This window comes from Propithecus coquereli, unplaced genomic scaffold, assembly GCF_000956105.1.
Source record: "Propithecus coquereli isolate 6110/MARCELLA unplaced genomic scaffold, Pcoq_1.0 Scaffold743, whole genome shotgun sequence".
Taxonomy (NCBI): domain Eukaryota; kingdom Metazoa; phylum Chordata; class Mammalia; order Primates; family Indriidae; genus Propithecus; species Propithecus coquereli.
The window spans coordinates 314,233-334,526 of record NW_012153541.1 but is presented as its reverse complement, the minus strand read 5'-3'; the positions used below and the strand labels follow the sequence as shown (position 1 = coordinate 334,526).

Below are 20,294 nucleotides of genomic sequence, written 5' to 3'. Positions count from 1 at the left end.
ATCCCAGCTTAGCCACGCCTGTCTCAGATGTGTTCCGAACACTCACATTAGCCTACGGCTGGGCAGAGTCATCCAGCACAAAGCCTACTTTATACTAAAGTGTTGACTGTCACGTGTAATTTGTCGAATACTGTACTGGCGGTGAGACAGGGTGTTGTCTGGTACTCAAGAGTCCCACTCAATGCCTGTCACTCTGACACCACCGTAGAGTTGAAAGTCAGGGACCATCTGGGATCAGCTCTGCCTGAGGGTTTCTGTCCTTCGTGTGGGCTCGGGAAGTTCTTCCTCAGGCCAATTTTATATTGGCACTTTTTTTTTTTTTTGAGACAAGAGTCTCACTCCGGTGCCGTCAGTAGAGTGCAGTGACGTCACCATCGCTCACAGCAACCTCAAACTCCTGGGCTCCAGTGAGCCTCCCGCCTCGGCCTCCCGAGTGCTGGGGTGACAGGCGTGAGCCGCCTCGCCCGGCCTGTTGGCACCTTTTTATGGTTTCATTTTTCTCATCTAATTAATCTGCCTAGAATTTGTTTTCATAAATGTTATTAGATTGAGATGTAACACTGTCTCCCCATTAGTCACTTTTGCCCATTATTTGCTCACGGATCTCAAAGGCTGCCTCTGTCACATAAACCTCTGGGCTCTGTCCCATCCTCAGGCCACGCTCTCGGTGGTGGTGTCCTGAGAGGTGGTCATCGTGTGGGTGAAGACAGCCCATCCCTTATTCTTCCTCCTGAGAATGTTCTTTGCTATTCTCAAGCATTTAATTCTTCCAAGTAAATTTTGACGTCATTGGACAAATTCCTGTCAAAACATCATTGCGATCTCAGTTGAAATTGCATTAAATTTATGTATTAACTTAGGGGAAGACTAACATCTCAACAAGGTTTTACCAGCCATTGCTATTTTTTTTTGAGACAGAGTCTCACTCTGTCGCCCAGGCTGGAGTGCCGTGTTGTCATCACAGCCCGCAGCAACCTCTGACTCCTGGGCAAGGGATCCTCCCGCCTCGGCCTCCCAGAGTGCTGGGATCACAGGCGTGAGCCAGCGTGCCCGCCCATTGCTTGTGTTAATGCAGACCTTTCACTGTCTCTCGGGCTGGAGTGCAGTGGTGTCATCGTAGTTCACTGTAACCTCAAACTCCTGACCACAAGTGATCCTCCTGCCTCAGCCTCCCAAAGCACTGGGATTACTGATTCCATCTTTGATGTTCAGGTGGAGGCTCAGCGGTTGGCATCTCACAGCCCCTGCACAGGGAAGCTCTGGGCTCTGTGGGGTCACTGGCAACTGGCTGGTCCTGGCGTCCCTAGCACAGCCCAACTTGACCATGGGACGATTCCTTGATGTGCTTTCAGGGTGGCCGTGGCAATACGTTTTCGAAGTTATTTCACGCAGCCACTGACAGCTGGGATTAGTCTGTAATAGGTTTTCTTTAACTGTTAGGTTTATAGACTCTGACCAGGTTTAGAGATGAACTATCTAGAACTCTCTTTTTAATAATGAAAATGCTCAACGTTTTCTCCTTTGCTTGATTTTCAGCTAATAGTGCTGGACCCCCCGGTGAGTAGCTGGTGCGCCTTGGCCCACAGCACAGCCCCTGGTGGCAGCTGCCGTGGCGCGGGGACACCAGCGTGCCTCTCGTAGCCGCCCCCGTAGAGCCAGCGTAGACTTGGACAGCGCGGGGCTTCCGGGCTGGGTGCCCGCGTGGCCGGCGGTTGCCCACGTCGTGCCTCAGGCCGGGGCTCAGCCTGCTCCTTCCCGGTCTTGAGACTCCCCTCCGCTCCCACCCGCAGGTGGAGGAAAGCGAGAACGAGTGGTCCGTGCCCCACTGCTTCACCATCTACGCGGCGCAGAAAACAATCGTGGTGGCGGCCAGGTAGGGCCTTCGCGGTCTCCACCCCAAGCACAGGGCGCAGGGCCGGGGGCCGTCCTGTCAGGGTTGGACGGGCGCCTCCCCTGGAGCCTCCGGGCGCGTCGTGCCCCCTTTGCGCTGAGCTCTGCTTCCGAGTTACGCAACAAAGCTGCAGCCTCGGCCTTGTCAGGCGGCGGTGCTTGCTGACCTGTGAGAAGGTTCCAGAAGGGCCGCTCCGTGCACCTTGGGTTCAGTGCTTGACAAGGATGCCACGCTGTTCACGGGCTCCCAGGGAGGGGCTGGCGAGTGGCCAGGGTCAGTCTCCCAGGGTACGAGCACTTCCAAACCCTCCCGTCAAGGGGAAGCGTGAGGGGCCGGGGAAGAGCCCCGGCGGTTGCACCGGGCCCTGCGAGGCAGACCGGGCTGGAGGAAGTGGAGCCTTCTCCCTTCTCCCCAAAGCCAACCAGCGAAGGCTGACACCAGCTGTCGGTGGCGGCCCTGCCCGGCACCAGCACCCGCTGTGCTGGCCCGCAGGCTGCTGCCAACGTCAGAGAGCACAGGGCGCTCGGCTCCCGCCAGGAATCGCTGTCAACTTGCCCCCAACCCCAAACTCGGCGTTCAGCATCGGAGACTTAGCGTCACTGCTTTGGGGACAGCTGAGCGGCGTGCGCCCCGTTCCGTGCTGAGGCGCCGTCTGCCCCTCCCCGCCTCTCGGCACAGGCCTCTCCCTGCCGCTCCAGAAGCACAGAGCAGGGTGCAGCAGGCCCGTCCCTCGCCCTGCCCTGAGCCCCGGCCCCTCTCCCCGCAGCACTCGGCTGGAAAAGGAGAAGTGGATGCTCGACTTGAACGCCGCGATCCAAGCCGCCAAGGGCAGTGGCGACACATCCCCCTCTCTGCCAGGCGGCACCGTGTGTGCCCACACCCCCGGTGAGCTCTGGCCAAGGCCCCCCAGGAGAGCCCCACTGCGCCCCAGGGAGCGTCTCTGGAAGGGTTTTCCCTGGCCATGGGCAGCCTGCTGAGCTCCCCTTCCAGGCCACGCCCAGGCGGGCGGGAGTGTCCTCAAGTGGCTCCGGCTGCCGGCGTGGGCACCGACGGGTGCGGGTGTCCTCCCCCCGTGGTCCTCTCCGGCAGGCAGGCGGCTCCAGGGTGCTGCGTGTCCAACCACTCCGTCCTCTCCCCCAGGACGCCCCGACGAGGCTGCTCTGGAGCAGGAGTCGGAAGAAGATGCCCGGGGCCCCTGCAGCTCCCTGGAGGGGCAGCAGCACCGGGCCAACACCACCATGCACGTGTGCTGGTACCGCAACACCAGCGTGTCCAGAGCTGACCACAGCGCGGCTGTCGAGGTACAGCGGGCTGCAGCCAGGGGCTCAGAAGGGTCCCAATTGGCAGGGCCGGGCCCCAGCGGAAGTTCTTGAACCTTCCGAGCTCTGCTGAGCAACGGGGGCAGCAGCTCTGGGTGGTCTTCACCAGCTTGCTTGTTCTGCAGAACTCACCAGGTGTGGGTGGGGGACACTTGGTAGAAGCCATTTCAGAAGGTCCCTCTGTGACAGGCGTCTGACCCAGATCTGAGTCAGTGTCTCGTGGAGTCACTGGGAAAAGCCCCCTTGGGGAGTCCCCGTGCTCCGCCTCCCCCAGCTGCAGCCTCCTGCCCGCCCCAGGGGGCTCCCCCACCTCGCAGGACCCCAGCCCCCTCGGCCTGGGCCTCCACGCAGCCCACCTGAGCCCACCCCGTCCCCCCAGAACCTCCCCTCCCTGGGCAGCAGCCAGGAGCCAGCCCAGGCACCCGTGATGGGGCAGAGCTCAAGCACCCCCTTGGGGACCCCAGAGCACCACCCTGTGGGCCGGGGGCATGGGGGGCCTGGCCCCTGCTGGAGTGGGCGCCACACGCTCAGGGATGGGCTGGGGGGTCTCGCCCCCCCATCACCTGACAGAACCTTCCAGACTTGGCTCAACATACTGTCTCTTAAGGTATCTTCCCTTCTCTGGCTGCTGGGAGGCTGGGGTTACTGTGTGCAGGACACTGACTTTATTACATGCAGGGAAAAGAAATTTAAAAAGTATTGATGAACAGTGCTGATAAAGAACCTCTGTCCGGGGAAGCCTCTGGGTGGGCATCTTGGGGCAAACCCACCCTCTCTCCTGAGGCCCCAGGAGGATGAGGCCGGGGTCCTTTCCCTTTTGACAGAACCAGCTTTCAGGATACCTGCTGAGAAAGTTCAAGAACAGCAACGGCTGGCAGAAGCTCTGGGTGGTCTTCACCAACTTCTGTTTGTTCTTCTACAAAACTCACCAGGTGCGGGGCGGGGCGGGGCGGGGCGGGGCGGGGGGAACACCGGCCCTCCTGACCTGTGTTTCGGTGTCCCACCCCCTCGCGGACACCCAGCACCACCCGTGGGCAACGGCAGTGGGCGCCACGTGCAGGGAGAGCCAGGGGCCTGGGGACGGCAAGGGGCCCTCTCGCGGCACTGGTCAGGGTGGCCTGCGCCTCGTCCTCCTGAGCCCGTGCCCCTTCCAGGACGACTACCCGCTGGCCAGCCTCCCGCTGCTGGGCTACAGCGTGAGCGTCCCGAGGGAGGCCGACGGCATCCACAAGGACCACGTCTTCAAGCTCCAGTTCAAGTCCCATGTCTACTTCTTCCGGGCCGAGAGCAAGTACACGTTCGAGAGGTAACTTTTGGTGGCAGCCCCAGTCCCGGCAGTGCCCCGAGGAGGTCAGAGTCTCCTCCCTCCACTCCTGGAGTTGGAGGCAGATCTGGGTCCTGGAACGGAGCGGCTGAGTGACGCTCCCAGGGTTTGTCACTGACCCTGGTTGTGGCCCCGTCGCTCCTCGTCTGGGGTCGTTCTCAGGCCGTATTTGGCCCGAGCCTATGGGCTGATGGCCGGAAGGTGCCCTGCCCTCCAGCTCAGCACCGTGGGGCGTCCTGACGCCTGGCCTCTCCCCCAGGTGGGTGGAGGTGATCGAGAAGGCCAGCAGCTCCCCTGGGAGGCCCCCGAGCCTCGCCCGGGAGTGCGCGCAACGCTCCTCCAGCCCACAGGGGCCATCAGGGGGATGGAAGAACGAAGCTCATCCTACCGAGGACACGCCGCAGAATCTCGGGGTGTGAGGTGGCCAAGGAACCGAGTCCTCCCAGAGGACAGGAGGCAGCTGCGGCCTCACCCTGTCGGGTCCGCGACAGTGCAGGTGGGCCTCACAGTGACACTGGGGGGGCTCTGTCCCTCCCAAGAGCCAGTACAGGCCCACAGGCCTCAGGACACCGGGAAGGACGTGCAGGTCTCAAACTTGGCGCTGTGGGTGTCAGACCACGCCCAGGCTCGCCCCGTCCTCCCCTCCCCAGAGCAGGGCCCTGCTGGGGATGGGCCTGGAACAAGCTTGGGGCGGGCGGCTCCACATCCCCACCTTCTGTCCCGGGAGGGCCGAGGGCCCGTCTGTCTGGATGACCAAATGGCAGTGCCCGGGGCCTGGCCTGTGGGTCACCGCTGAGCGAGAGTCTGGGCGGGGGGAGAGGTCCCTGTATTTATTGTCCCCACGTTCCTTCCAACGGGAAGCAGACATACAACCCCTTTGTTCACGCGTGTCTGGTTAAAAATAAACCGCATCGCCCCACCCACCTGTGTGCTCTTCTCTGCCTGTGACGCGGACTCGGGCTGGAGACCAAGGACAGGAACCCGCCTGGCCCGGGTCCCCACACACCTGCACATCTCCAAGTCAGGTCTTTATTGAAAGTGGCCGGGGCCTCTCAACGTTCTACGAAAACTAACAACCTCAGAATACTTAAGGAAACAAGCTCACTTTTCGTAAAAAACAAAACATTCTGGATGACACAAATACTCATGAGCAGACACAGTACCTGATCTGACACCACAAGGCGAAATCTATGACCATCTTGGGCCAACGTGAGGACAGCGGGCGGGGTGAGGAGGACCCGGCTGGGGTGCTCCTCTGGGGGCCGCCCCGTGCCCCACCCCAGTGTCGCGGCAAAGAGGCAGAGCTGCCCCGACACTGCTCTGCCCCTTGGTGGGGCGCCCCAGTCCACAGAGGGGCCAGGCCCAGCTCCCAAGGGATGCTGAGGAGACCGGGCCACATGGCTGCGTGGTCCTCTGGGGGCTCTGCCGTCAGGCATCGCTTCAGATGGGCCGCGAGGGGGAGGTGGAAGCGGGCGGGTAGGACAGCACACTGCAAGGAAGGGGACCGTGACCCGGCTCGCGAGGCCCGGGCTCTGACGGCTCGCAGGCCTCCCGGGTCAGCACAGTTCTCAGGACCAAGACGCAGGCCCCGTCCCCACTGTGAGCAGCAGTCTCAGCGGGTCGACGTCAGGTGGTTTCTGCTGTGTGAAAACCTGCAGAGGGAGCCCCCGTCGCTGCTCTGGCTCTGCCACAGCCAGGCCGCCCGGGTGGCAGCCGTGGCAAGCAGCACTGGGGGGGGGGGGGTCCACAGGGGTCCCCGACACACTGGTGTCAGGAGCTACACGGCCAGGACCCGGGGGGTGGGGAAGGACCCGGGCAGCTCCTGGAAACCACCAGGCAGAGGTCAGCTACGCCAAACGGGCAGACCTCACTCGCACAGCCCAGACCCCACAGGGGGTGCCCTCACCTCTGTACACGCTCCACCAGGTGCACCATCAGCGTGTCGGAGATGCCGGGGCAGGCCTCCTCGGCCAGGCTGAAGGCGTTCTCCAGCTCCTCCAGCGCCCCCACGCGCCCGCCGCTCTGCTTGTACTTCTCTCTGAGCTGCAGAGACAGCGCGTGCCTGTTGGCCCGACGGCCTCCTCTGCCGGCGCACACCCAGTCAGAAGCCACGCTGCAGGCTAGGGCCCGCACCCGTGAGCCGAACTGGCATCGCTCGAGGCACCACGACCGCCCTGGTGGCCCTGTCACCAGAGCCCCTCCCCACCGCACTTTGGGGCTCGGTCCTCGGGAGGCCAGATGGCTTCCTCCCAGCTGAGGGTCACAGAAGCGGATGAACGGGCTCGGCCGGACCCGAAAACAGCCACCCAGACACGCCAGAGCGCCCCGCACGACCTGTCCACTCGCACCCTGGGCTCTGCCACACCAGCAGGCCGCCTAGATCCGGCCCCAAGCAGCCGCGTCCTGCTCGGGCCTCAGGCGGGCTGGGGTCACCCACCCTCTCACCAGCACCCTCCACGCTCCCTTCCTGGGCTCCAGGTGCTGCCTGGTCCCTGCGGCAGACGGAGGCCTCTGGAGGGCACCTGGCCTGACCCCCTGCCCAAGCCCCGGCTCCAGCACGGGGCTCCCATCTGCGTGGCGTTTCTGGGGATGACACGAGATGCCCACCAGGTGACACTGACACAGGGTCACACGGCCGCCCTGCCCGGCACTGACCCCAACACCAAGAACTAAACCTCCTCTCCACACTGGTGCCATCCAGTGCGTCTGCGCTTTAAGGAAAGACTGGCAGGAGACCAGCTCTCACGCAAAGCCAGCCTGGGCACCAGAGGACCTCGGCAGGTCAGGGAACAGAAAGGGTGGCGCCAGGACAGTTCACTCCGAGGGTCTGGCCCTTCACTCAGGAAGTTGCCCCAAGTCTAAACCACCGTCAGCCGCAAGAGACCAGCTGGCTGAACGGAAGCCTGTACCCAGTGCCAGCAGGGCCTGTGCCGCCTCCGAGGGGGGCACCAGCCTCCTCCCCCCAGGCCCAGCCCCACCTCACCTCTCCGAAGACGGGCCGGACCAGCGTGGACAGGCACTGGGACCGCGGCTGCCTCTTGACGGGCTCCACGGGCTGCGAAGGGGAAGCCGAGGCTGAGTGAGGGGCAGGTTTCTGGTGTCCTCGAAAGGACGAGACACGTGCCCAGCGGCGGCTCCGAAACCACCAAGCAGCCTGGGCCTCATGGCCCATGACCCCCAGCCACACCCCGGTCCGTTCTCCCCACAAAGTCGGCTCTGAACAGCCTTCCCCGTACATGCTGGGGTTTAGGGTGTCCACACCTGGCCCAAGCTCAGCGCAACTCCGGGCCTCGGACACCGGTGGACAAAACTGGGCCCAGGCAAAGGGCCCCGCACCCGGCCCACCCTGCAGCCCAGGGGAAGCCGAGATGCGGCTGGCGCGCGTGGAACGGTCCCCTCCGGGACTGGGCCAGGGACAGACCTTCTGTGAGCCGTGCAGGGCCGTGCCCTTGTGCAGCTTGCTGTGTGGACTCGGCCGGATGGTGGGGGGGAACGTCCAGATGGGGCCCTGCTCCCCGTCCTCAGCCTCGCCGTCACTGAAGAGGATGACGAGTCACAAGGGCCTTGGGAACCCCCTGCCCCTCATTCCCTTCTGAGGCGCCTCACGGCCCGGAGGGAGACCCGAGCGCGGGCTGGGCTCCGCCAGGCCGCAGAACCCGGGGCACACGGTGGGCCCTGCCCGACCGCACACCTGGCGCCCAAACCCCTGCCTCTGGAGTGGGGACCACAGCCGCGTCGTGGCCCAGGGCTGTCACGAGGACGGGCAAGGCCTACATGTCAGAGTCCTCAGAGCTGGACTCCTCGCCGTGCCCCTCAGACTTCCAGCGCTTGTAGCGGTCTATGAGCTCCGTGAGGAAGGAGGTCTTCTTGGTGTAGCGCGTGATGAACTTGTGCTTGAGCAGCTCCTTGGCAGTGGGCCGCTGCGGGGGACAGACACGTCGTGAGGCACAGCCCAGCCACGCCCGCAGGAGGGCAGACGCAGGCAGGCTGGGGCGGCGGGCCACGCCTGGGACCGAGCTGCCCACCCCCCGCTCCCCCGGCCCCGGCCTTACGAAGCGGGGGTCCTTGTTGAGGCAGGCCTCCACGAACTCCTTGAAGGGCTTGCTGTGGTGGCCCTCCAGCGTCGGCGGGCTGTTCTTGGGAATCAGGAACAGCACACGCATGGGGTGCAGGTCGGAGTTCGGAGGCTCCCCCTTGGCCAGCTCGATGGCCGTGATCCCCAGGGACCAGATGTCAGCCTGGACGGACGTAGAGACTGTCGCTGCCCAGCAGCACCCGAGCCAACCACAGCCCCGCCACACCTGCCCACCTGCCGCGCCCACCTTGAAGTCATAGGCCGACTGCTTGATGACCTCAGGCGCCATCCAGAAGGGGGTGCCCACGAAGGTGTTCCTCTTGATCTGCGTGTCCGTGAGCTGCCCGGCCACCCCAAAGTCCGCCAGCTTCACGTCGCCCTGCTCCGAGAGCAGCACGTTGGCAGCTGCTTGACACAGGACAGGCAGGCGTCACCCTCGCTCCCCGGGGGCCCCACTCTGGGCAGCCCTGCGTGCAGCTGCCTGAGAGGTGCCAGGGTGGTGTCCACCTGCCTCCCGGGGACACCAGTAGGGCTATCTTTGGGACCTCAGCTTTCCTTGACACTCTTGAACCCAGGGCCACTGAGTCCCCCCAGCCTGAGTGCCAGGAGTGCGCTCCCTGCTTTGCCTTTTACCACCAATCCCAAGAGCAGAGCAACGTCCCTAACGGGCTCCTGCAGAGGTGGCCCTGACCACAGGCACGGCCAACACAGGCCAGAAGTCCCTTGCTCTGCCAGGCTCATCCCTGCTACAGTGGCGACACCCAGCCCACGTGCACATGGCAGGGTCGTCAACCCTACACCTGACACCCCAGGCAAGAGCAGTTACGGCTTCAGTCTGAGCCCTTCCTGCTCTAGGTGCAGTCGGTTTCTGCAGCGTGTGGGGAAATTCAGTTACGGGCAGCATCTTCGGGAAACGGGGCAAGACAGAACCACTGACTCTGGGTAGCCGCAGGGTTCCCCCACCCCAGACCTCAGACACCACCATCCACTCAGCCCTGACAGGCCCGGCCGTTCCAGGGTCAGTGGGGCTCAGGACAGGGGCCGTGCCCACCCGGGCAGGACCTTTGATGTCCCGGTGGATCTTGCGTTCCGAGTGCAGATAATCCAGCCCTTTCAGAATCTCCCGCAGGATGGTGGCGATGTAGGTCTCCTCCAGGGGGCCCGGTTTAAGCTGCACGGGAAGGTGGGACAGCGGCCTCAGCTCCAGCCCACCCCCAAGCCTGGGGCTCTGTGTGCCCTGAACCACTCTGGAAACAGAACTAAGCTGCAGACGCCAGGTCGGCTGGGGGTGGGGGTAGTGGCGTTCCTCAGCCCGTCTGCGGGGCACAGACCAGCACCCCTTTGAGCACCAACAGGCAGAGCTGTGAAGAGCAGCTTGCATTTGGCAGGTGATTCCTAACTAACACCCACGCTGCTGAGACACCAAAGGAGAGGTGGCCTGAGGGAGTGCTGGGATGTCACATGACCCCCACAGCAAGGTGTCTACTGCCGCGGCCGACAACTCACCAGGTCCAATGCGGAGCCGCCACCCAGGTACTCCATGATAATCCACAGCTTGGTGCTCTGGAACCAGAGAAACCCATCAGCACTCAGCAGTGAGCGGAGGGGACGTGCCCAGGCACGGGAGTCACGGGCCAGCCCCTCCCAACTGCCAGCAGGGAGGAGTCAGCCAGGGCTCAGCCACATGGGGCCCAGCAGGCCTGTCCCCGGCTCCCCTCCCGCCACACCCCTGCTATGGGCACTTGGTGGATAGACCCACGGCGGGGGCTGAGTCCACTTCACCGATAAATACCCATCAAAAACCAGGCTTCTGACCCAGTCCCACAGGCCCTGGGTAGGCCCCTGTGGTGACCACTGCCAGCAGGGGCTTGGGGCTCCACCTGCAGGGGTCCCCCGAGTGCTGTGAGCAGGGCCTTGCAGCTATCCACGGAGACTGCCCCGGCCACGGGAGGCACTGCAGGCAGGCGAATGGGTCCCTGCAGCCGGCTCAGAGCTGACCGACCCTGACAGACCCGCTCACGCCCCGCCTGCCAGGGCTGCTGCTCTGCCACGAAGCTGAGTCCGTGCTGAACTGTCAGGGACCCCTTGCCCTTCCAGACCAGGGACCCCTCGCACCCGGTGGCACCCTGCTCCTCCCCACCACCCTGCCCAGCCGTGGGTCCTCAGGCACGTCACTGTGTCCCTCTGGAGACGCAGGAGACGGCCTGGCACAGGGCAAGCAGGCCCCCACCTCCCCACAGGCACCTTCAGGTAGGAGCCGAAGTAGCGGGTGATATAGGGGCTGTCGCACTGGCTGAGCACGGTGATCTCTTGCTGGATGTCCTCGATCTCGTCCTCAGCCTCCTCCAGGTCAATGATCTTGATGGCCACCACCTCCTTGGTGTGGTTGTCGATGCCCTTGTACACCTCCCCGAACGAGCCCTTGCCGATGCGGTCGAGCTTGGTGAAGAGCTCTTCGGGGTCCACTCGCGAGTGCTGCGGAGCGGGCGGGACAGAGGGCAGGCGGCGCCCGGTCAGGACCGGTGCCGGACAGCACAGGCTGCCCTGCGGGGGTGGGGGCGACCCACAGCAAGGGGAGCCCAGGGAGTGCACGCGACTCCTTCTGGTTTCTTGCTGAGCCGCTCTTTGCTCGGAATACCCGAACTTAACTCTCCACGCAAGGGAGGACGTCCCCAGGGAGTCCAAAGAAGCCGGGGTTCCGGGTGCCTCAGCAAACCCCGACTTACACCACGCGCCTCGGGCAATGACAAAGCACTGGCACTGTCCCGTCAGCTGCTAACGACACGCCCCCCAGCGCAAGACATCAGTAACAGGCTAATGCCCCTGGGAGTGGAGGGTGTTTAGGAACTTATTTTTCTATAAACCTGAAGCTGCTCTAATAAACTCTATTACAAACAAAAAACCCAGCCTCTGCCAACCAAGTTTTCCCACACTCCTGAAAGCCACACCCCTTAGAAAGGGCCTCCCTCACCCCCAAATCAGCTCTCCCGACAGCCACACCCTCACCCCAGCACTGAGTTGAGACTGATGCTTTCTCAGACGCAGAAAGCTGTCGCACAGGGGCCTCAGTTTTAACAAACAAGGCCGACAGGTGGCTGAGCCACTGGGCGTGGAAGGCGCGCATGGCCACGGCACAGTGGGCCCCAGTGGCAGGACGAAGCTGGCAGGAGCTGTGTCCTTGGGCCTTGACCCACACTGCTGACTCTGGGCAGCCCTCTCAGCACGGCTGCCTCGGGGTACCAGGGCTGAGAGGTTCCCAGGCTTCTGGCAACAACGGAGCGCGACCCCAGGAAAGAGCCCCTGGGCATCCCCCGCCCACAAGAACCCCGTGCTCCCCACTCCAAGCACCGGCCAATCACGTTCTCAGAAATGCCAGGGGTGGCCCGCACAGGCCCAGGGTGACAAAGGGCAGAGCGAGCCACCACACGCCAGGCCCACCCTGAGCAGGGCCCGTGCAAGGGCTGAGGGCAGGAGCCCCACATCTGTCCAGACACGGGCAGAGTTTTCCAAGCCCTGCTGGGTCTCACCTCCGCCAGGAAGTGCTTCCCGACAAAGAGGCTGCCCCCGTGACAGCGTCTTGATGCCAACGTAACGTGGCCAGGCAAAGAGGTTGGGGCCAACTGGACATCGTTCCAGCCAGAGACTACGCTTCAATCTGAAACTGCCAATTAGCTGCTTTCCAGGGTTTGTGACCAGGAGTGAGGACAACACACAGGCAGCTGCCCAACCGCCTTCTGAGTGCCAGGCCTCGAGGTGACAGGAACTTCGGAGGAGAGCCTCGCAGAGCCTGCCCTGGCAGGGGACAGGGCAGCATCTCAACGGAGGCCACCTGATCCTTCCACACAAGGCTGGCTTGGCAAGGCCCGGGGGGTGTGGCCGGCCTCTGTGCAGCAGCCAGAGCAGGTTGGCTGCAGTGTCCACACGCCCTGGCTGAGCCCAGAGGTTCGGCCAGGTAAGGACAAGGCAGCCAGTTCAGCCAAAAGTGACCCTTCTCACTCCCTCACCAGAGCTGGCAGCCCAGTCCTAAAGCTTGTGGAGGACACAGCAAGGGGTGCTTAGGGCCCCGCAAAGCCAAGGCAGAGGGACTTGGCCGGAGAGCGCGGACTACTGCCTGGGGTCCCGCAGGCCTCGCTAGCCAAGGTGAGCTGCAACTGCCTCCTGCAGACCTTCCATCCTAACGGAGTCACACCTGCTCAGCTGTTTGCAGGGTGGGGACGGTGGCACAGATAAGATCAGAACCCCCCCACCCCCGAAGGGAAAGCCAACCCGCAACGTGTCCTCTCGTCACGAGCGCACCAGCCCACAGGCCGAGACTGGCAAGCGGACTGCATTAAAACATCACCTCCTGCCGTGGGCACCTTCTCCACTTCCCAGTGGGGGACCAGCCCGTCCCGTCCCATCCCGGATGAGGGCTAAGCAGCAGCCTGCTTCTGCCAGCCCCTCCTCCATCAAGCCCAGCGGTCGTACCCGATCCTCCTGCCGTTTGCTCAGCCCGCCAACCTCACCTGGCACCCTGGGATGGCTCTCCACCCACCTTGAGCCGGCAGGCCTGGCCTCAGCCCCAACTCCACCCCGGTACAGCCCCGGGAGACACCTCAAAGGGGCCATCTTGGTGACTCCAGGCCTGGTGTCCTGAGAATATGTCTTCCTGTCACTCTAAAGACAAAGTCCTCTGCTTTCTAAGGTAGCCTAAGAGAGGGCCTAGGGGAGGCGGGGCCACGGCCTGGCAGCATCACCCAGCACCTCTGTCCCTTCTACTCTCAGGGGCCCCATTCCCAACCCTCAAGCCTCAGCCGATGACACGTCCTCCCACCCGCTGCTCTCCACACAGGGCCCGGGGCCAGGCCAGGTCCACCGCGACAGCCGAAGAAGGGAAACCCCCAGGCAGGCACTCAGACTTCCACTGCCTCAGAGCAAGAGAACACAGCAGACCCCTAAGCCAGAGTCAGGGCTCGGCAGGGAGGGTGGGACCCAAATCCCAAGCTCTTTGGGTGCCCACCACCGTGGGTCAGCCTGAGCAGAAACAGTACGACAGGAACCCTTCTTGCTGTGCTCCTGACCCTACGATGACCTCGCGAGGACAACCCCACCTTGGTGAAGTTAATTTAAGTGGATTTCCAGTCCGGGGGCTTCAGGCTTCTCTTTAGCACAGCAGAGGTGCTCTGATCACTCATGCTGCTTGACTGGCTCTGACAGTCAAGACCCCAGCCAGGCGGAGGGAGAAGTCTCCGGCAGGAGCACAGGCTGCAGGGCAGCACCCCCATCATCCCACAAAGGGACTGCCGGGCAAGGCCACAGGACACCGTGGCAACATCTCAGGCGTAAACAACAGCCCTACTGGGTTTCCTGATACTGTCCAAAGTCGAGTCTCTCGTGGTGCAGGCTGGACAAAGGGGCCCCTAAACGGCAAAGGGCACGTCTTACCTTTGGGTCCCTTCCCCAGCATCCCTGCACTCCCTCCCCTGGGGCCTGAGCAGACCAAGAACCGTCAACGCACAGTGACAGCGCAGCTCACAGCTCTGATTTCTCATCCTGTGACTCACAGGAGCTATTCCTGCAGTTCTTACAAGCTGGAGGCAGGTTTTTCTCCCAGTACCTTAGTCATATAATTCACCAGACACAAAACGTCAAAAACAAATAAAAAAAAATCTGTTAGCTCAAGTCAGCGTCAGTCAGCAAGCCCCAGTTCCCATCTGTGGCTGTAGCTGGTCCAGGATGCCCTGCCCAACAGCTGCACGCGGTGTTCCGGGTTTCCAGGCTGGTCTGGCTTCCTCCAAGGAGCCCTGACTCCAGTTCCTGCCCCCGTGCAGACGGCTGTGCTTCCTGCCCTTCGGCACACCCAGCTCGCGAGAATTCAGGCCACAGCAGTGAGCAGGCAGGGCTACTCCGTCCTGAGAGGTGAGTTCGACACCTTGCAGCAGTGGGCCCCCAGCCCATCCCCAGCCGAGGCATTAAGGAGAGCAAAACCGCCGGTCCGGAGGCAGGAAAACCTAGCGGCCGGAGTGCTTGCTCTCCTTCTCCACCACCTTCGGATCACGTTAGCTTTGAAACACAAAAGCCGAGCCACTCAGCGCCGAGGCTGGCTGCCCTCGCCCTCCTGCCCAGGCGGCCGGTGCCCGCTCCAGGGAAACGCCGACAGGGCCCGCTGTAGACGGTCCCGCCGAGCTGGCCGGTTAACACACAAGGCCAGGACTTCAAGGTGGTCCGTGCTGGCTGTTACGAGAGCCAGTTAACCGAAGAAGACAGACATTCCTAACTCGAATCTTCCAGGCGCGGCTCCCAGCCCGGGTTAAACAGGGTCTGCAGAGCAGCTTCTCTACCTCCCCTGGCCGAAAGCGCACGCACGCACTCCGGTCCCGCTACCGCCTCCGCCCCTGCCCCGCACGGCCCAGGCTCCCGTGCACCTGACCTGCCCGGTCCCTGCGACGCCAGATCCCGGTTCCCCAGGATGCCCCCGAGGGGCCCAGTCCGGCCGACGCTGTCCCCGAGTAAGGTGTCCCTTCGCGTCCCTTCCCTGACCTCGCACAAAGAAGGCCACCCTGCGGCTCCGTTTTCAGAGGCCCGTGAGTTTCTGCCACACAAAAGGCCACGAGCACGAGGCCCTCGCCCTGCCCCGCTGCTCCTTCCCTCGCCCCACGCCCCTGCACGCGGGAGCGCGGCCCTGCGCCGGGCCGGCGGGGACGCGAAACGGACCTTCCCCGCGCCGCCCTGGCTCCGGGGCCGCGCCGGCTCGGGGCGCGCACGCGCGGGCGGACGGCGAGCCTCACCTGGGTGGCGAATCCCCTGAGGTGAGCCATGGCCGCGCCGCCCTCGCACCATCCGTCCGCGGCCCGGGAGGCGCCGAGGTCCCGCGGGAGGCTCGGAACCGGCCCGCTCGCGTCAGTCCACTGTGAGGGACGGCAGGCCCGCTCGCCGCCCGTTCGGCCACCGGGGGCCGAGCTCCGGGGCGGCGGGCTGGGGACGGGAGGCCCCGGGCGACCCCTGCGCCACCGCCCCCCGCCTGCGCCCGCCGCCCGGGCCCCTCGGGCCCGCTTCCTCCCCGGCCCGCCCCAACCGCCCCGGCGCGGCCCGCCCGGCAGCGCGCCCACCTCCGCGGGGCTCCATCCCGGCCTCCCCCGGCCCGCTCCGCAGCGCCCGCGAAGGCTCCCACCCGCAGCCTCCGTTCGCCCGGGGACGCCCGGGCCTTCCAGCCCGCGGAACGGCGGCGACGGCGGCGGCGGCGAGGGCGGACGCGGCTTCGTGGCCCCGCGCGCGGCTCTCTGGGACACCGAGTCCCGCCCCACCCCGCGCGGGACGCCGCCGGCGCTGGACTACAAGTCCCGGCAGGCCTCGCGGCAGGCGGGCGGAGTAATGGCGCGCATGCGCGCCGCGGGGCTCGCCGGGACGCGGAGCCCGGCTCCCACAGAGGCTGGGACGACGTCTCCTGCGTCTCCTCGGCGCTGCGCTGCCTGACCCCGCAGCGTCCTCCCAGCCTTCCCCTCTCGGGTGCGAGATGCCCCCAGTCTGGCCACGCCGTGACCCCTGTCCGCAGTGGGCCCGCCCCGGTCACACGTACGGGCCGTCAGGCCTTGGAGAAGCCGCCGGCACGGCCCGTTAGCCTGTCCTGCCTCGGTTTCCTCACCTGTAAAGGGACAATAGTGAGAGCTCCTGCGCTCACGGTGCTGGGACCCACCTGGGCTGACGCTCGTGTCGCTGGCCGCAGGGAAGTCAAGGAGGGACAGGGGTGTGACTCCGCGGGCACCGCAGGGCTCCCCGCCCGTCCTCCACTCTGCGCGCACCTGAGGCCCTCGGTGTCCGGTGTCCGTGCGGGCCCAGCACGCCTGCCCCACTCCCTGCCCTCAACAGGACTCCGGCTCTTCTGCGCTCTGGTGCGTATTTTCTCGTGCACCACCCTGAGCCCTCCGAGCAGCTCGGCTTCCCAGGCCGTGCCCCCATCTCATCGCCCCGACACTCCACACGGCTTGGTTTTGTGTGTCTGTCTCCCCAGGAGAAGGGGGGCTTCCTGCAATCAGGGCTGTGCCCCTGCCATGCCAGCACGTGGCAGGCACTCACTGATGTTTGTTGAGTGAACATGTGAACGCGTGAAGGTAATGCAGGCGCTTAATGTACTTGAATATTAATAAATGCCTACTGCGTCTCTGGTGTTCATGTGATCAGAAATCTCTATACTTCTTTAAAGTACCTGGAAGAATTCTGCAGCCTTCATCTGTGCACCGCTGATTATCTGTTCACCGCTGTCTTGCCAAACTGCTTGAACTTCTCCACATCCTTTCCTGCACTGACCTTCCAGCCTTCCCATCCTGTTTCTCATATTTTCTGTTTCTTTTTTTGTCGTTCTATACTTCTATTATTCTTCAGTTTTATCTTTCAACTTTTATATAAAATTTTTCTTTTCAATTCTGCTTTGTTTTTGGTTCAGGGGGGAGGGGTTTGTTTTTGTTTTCTTTGTTTGAGACAGGGTCTCACTCTGTCATCCGGGGCTGGAATGCCATGGTGTCATTGATCATAGCTCACCACAACCTCAAACTCCTGAGCTCAAGCGATCCTCCTGTCTCAGCCTCCCAAGTAGCAGAGACCACAGGCACTCACCATGACATGTGGCTAATTTTTCTATTTTTTGTAGAGATGGGGTCTCGATCCAGCTCCTAGCCTCAAGTGATCCTCCTGTCTCAGCCTCCCAAAGTGCTAGGATGATAGGCATAAGCCTTTGCGCCTGGCCTCAATTCTGTTTTTAATTTCCATGCCATTTTGGTTTTTCTCTGGTTCCTCAGTTTCTTCCTTGGGAACATACAGATAATGGTACTTTCCTTGTGGGTTGTGAAAAGGACGAAGTGTGTGCAGAGCCTGTCCCCTGGCAGGCGCTCAGAAAGTCACTGTTTCTATTATTGGCACAGGCTGGCCTTGGCTGGGAACAGGGCATTCCCATGATTAAACCCTGATTTTGGGCTGCCCTGGGCAGGTCACCCTCACATGCCGTCACTCGGTGACTACAAAAGCCCTCCAAGGCAGGCAGGGGTAATTAGATGCATTTTACTGATGGGGAAACAGGTTCGGAGAGGTAGAGGGACACACCAAAGGCCACAGTCATTAGAAAATGGCAAAGCCAGGCCTCCTGCGCCCAGTTTGTACTATGCCACGGAGGACCCGGGTGAGTCACATGGGCAAAGGTGAGACTCTAAGTAGTCAAGAGAAGCTGGGTTGGACTTTGTATCAGCCTGGGTCAGGACTAAGTCAGCCAAGCCCTGGAGCACTGTAGCTCACCTAAGCCACCTGCTTGTTGGACGGAAGAGGAAATGAAGCCCAGAAAGGGGACAACATGGCACCATCTGGATTAGAACTGGTCTAAAATGATAGATTGGGCACCTGAGCTGGTTCCCCTCTCCCTACTGGTAACTGGTAGGGAGCGGGTGAGGAAGGGCTAGGCCAGCAGGTGACAGTGTCATAATGTCCTGAGGCAAAGCTTGGTAACAATGAAGCGTGGCCAGGAAGCCTTAGCCTCGAGCTCCCTCTGTTGGGTACAGAGCCCTGGAAAGGTGAGGGGCCAAGGGGAGGGCTGGTGGAGACACGGGGACAGAGTCTCCCATCCCTCCATCCCGTCAAACACACACGGATGTCACAGCTGCCAGGGTGGCCCAGCATATGAGTCATGGGAGAGTCACCTGTAGAGTATTGAATGTTCCAGAAAAAGACCCCTCTGTAGGGTTGGCTTTAGGCTGGCCTAACAATGGGCTTCCTACCCAGTCTTTCTACAGCAAAGCCCAGCATGTGACAAGTCCCACTCCTGAACGCAAACTCCCTACTAGCTTCCTGTCACCTCTTTCTTAGATTTAAATAGACTGCTAAGGATCATTAGGTATTTGGGAAGACTTCCAACACATGAACAAAAATTTAAAAGATGACCTGAGAAGAGACAGGAAATAGAAACGAAGAGCATCCAACCCTGTCTTAGGTTCAGAGGGACTGGAGAATATCCTCCACTCGTAAAACAGTAACGATGATTCAAGAAACAGCCCAAGAAAAAGCTTTCAGGAGATAAAATTATGATAGATTAAAATTATTTTAAGTCAAATGCTCTTGGAATGCTCACTTTCGAAGAAGCCAACCTAAGAGAGAGACGCGTGTGAAGACGCACAAGCGGCCCTGAGCTGCGCAGCCTCCCCCGCGCCAGGCACGGGCGGCAGCAGACCAGCTGCTGTGTCTCTGCAGCTACGTGAGGAGCCTCTCGGCTGGACCCAGTCGACCCACAGAACCAGGGAAGATGAAAATCACTTGCTTTAAGAAAAGTTTAGTTGGAAGATAAGGAACTCAGGAAATAAGTAAGAAAAGATAAAAGCTTAGAAGTTCAAGTCCAGTATCAAACTAATGGGAATTCCAGAGGGGCAGAAAGCACTAAGAAAATCTTACATTTCCCGGAGTTTCAGTGTCCTCAACTCTGGGTAAAAGGGTGCACCGAGCGCCCTACAGGGTGAAAGGCGAAGGACCCGCAGCAGGACACGTTGGTGCAACACAGCAGGAGAGCAGAGACCAGTGGAAGACCCTAAAAGTTTCCCAAGGAAAACACAAAACTCTCCTCCAGGACTGAGCATGAGAGGGCGTCACTTCTCCCTAGCAGCACCGGGTGCTAGGAGACGGTGGAGAAACACATCCGAAGTTTGGAGGTAAAGTGTTATCAACACAGAATGGTTGCCGAGTGCAAGGATACAGCGCATACGTTTTCAGATTTGCAGTGCTTGGGGAAACAGAAAGTTCACAGGCAAAAATATCAGTTACCTATTGCTGCATAACAAATGACTCCAAAGCTCAGTGGCCAAAAACAACGATAAATTATTTTGCTCATGAATCTGCAATGTGGACAGATCTTGATGGGGACAGCTCACTTCTCCACGTGGTGTCAGGGCAGCTCATCCAGGGGCCGGAGGATCCACTTTCAAGGTGACTCACGCATGTGACTGTCACGTCAATGCTGGCTGAGGCTGGGGGCCCATGCAGGGGCCTCAGTTCCTCTCCACGGCTGCTTGAGCTTCCTCACGGCACGGTGGAGTGGGCGGGGGCTGAGGAGGTTGCATTAGTCTGCTCAGGGTGCCGTGACAAACACCAGCCTGGGTGGCTTTGACAAGAGAACCCTCTCACAGTTCTGAAGGCTGGGAGTCCAAGATCCAGTGCAAGTGGATTCGGTTCCCGTGAGGCCCTCTTCCTGATGTGCAGACGGTGCCTTCTCACTGTCCCCACGTGGGGGACAGTGCCCTTCTGCAGAGAGGTGTCTCCTTGTAAGGGCACTAATCCCGTCGTGTCAGGGCTCCACCCACATGACCTCATTTCCCTTTACCTCCTTGAAGGCCCCGTCCCCAGATACCGTCACACCGAGAGTTAGGGCTTCCGCGTACGGAAAGGAGGAGGTGGGCGGCACAGTTCGGTCTACGGCGGGGATTCGGAGGGCTCGCGTTCTACGAACACGGTGAAGCACCTGCCCACCCAGACTTAATGGGGGAAAGCCCCCAAACCACACGGTGAGAAGGGCCTGGGGGAGGCCAGGGGATGTCGAGGCCGTCTTTGGAAAGTCTGGTGTGCTACAGTGAGGAACCGTCATCACAGCTATCGCAGCTCAGCACGGAATAATGTCTTAGTCATAATCATGTAAACCCCACATGTGGATTGTTAATGTTTAGAATTATCCCACAGAGAGAC

The 20,294-nt window shown here is 61.9% G+C and overlaps 2 protein-coding genes across 3 annotated transcripts in view; one reads left to right on the top strand and one right to left on the bottom strand.

The window, feature by feature from the left end:
• FARP2 (FERM, RhoGEF and pleckstrin domain protein 2) overlaps positions 1-5,492 on the top strand; it is a 111,192-nt gene extending 105,700 nt beyond the window's left edge. Inside the window, exons 22-27 of the mRNA XM_012661941.1 lie at positions 1,791-1,873; positions 2,658-2,776; positions 3,032-3,192; positions 4,035-4,142; positions 4,365-4,516; positions 4,794-5,492. Of these exons, the coding sequence (XP_012517395.1) occupies positions 1,791-1,873; positions 2,658-2,776; positions 3,032-3,192; positions 4,035-4,142; positions 4,365-4,516; positions 4,794-4,953 (783 nt within the window). The 3' untranslated portion in view covers positions 4,954-5,492. The remainder of the gene's footprint in view (positions 1-1,790; positions 1,874-2,657; positions 2,777-3,031; positions 3,193-4,034; positions 4,143-4,364; positions 4,517-4,793) is intronic.
• A 57-nt stretch (positions 5,493-5,549) lies between these two features.
• Positions 5,550-15,917, bottom strand: STK25 (serine/threonine kinase 25). 2 transcript variants are annotated; one of them, XM_012661943.1, is made up of 12 exons: positions 15,698-15,917; positions 15,377-15,496; positions 10,854-11,084; positions 10,116-10,172; positions 9,672-9,780; positions 8,857-9,014; positions 8,587-8,772; positions 8,309-8,454; positions 7,956-8,070; positions 7,518-7,589; positions 6,441-6,577; positions 5,550-6,186 (listed from the first exon to the last, which is right to left on the bottom strand). In XM_012661943.1, the coding sequence occupies exons 2-12, from the start codon at positions 15,404-15,406 to the stop codon at positions 6,147-6,149; spliced, it is 1,281 nt and encodes a 426-aa protein (XP_012517397.1). In that variant the 5' UTR covers positions 15,407-15,496; positions 15,698-15,917; the 3' UTR covers positions 5,550-6,146. The 2 variants fall into 2 exon arrangements, with proteins under 2 accessions (XP_012517397.1, XP_012517398.1); XM_012661944.1 differs by having other exon boundaries at positions 15,760-15,834.
• Positions 15,918-20,294: the final 4,377 nt, after the last annotated feature.

Coding starts and splice junctions, on each gene's coding strand:
- STK25 (XM_012661943.1), bottom strand. CDS start 15,406: ATGGCTCACCTCAGGGGATTCGCCACCCAG. Junction 8,071..8,308: donor AGCTCTGAGGACTCTGACAT/GTAGGCCTTGCC, acceptor CATCCTCTTCAG/TGACGGCGAGGCTGAGGACG. Junction 6,187..6,440: donor CTGGTGGAGCGTGTACAGAG/GTGAGGGCACCC, acceptor CTCCCTCTGCAG/GTTTTCACACAGCAGAAACC.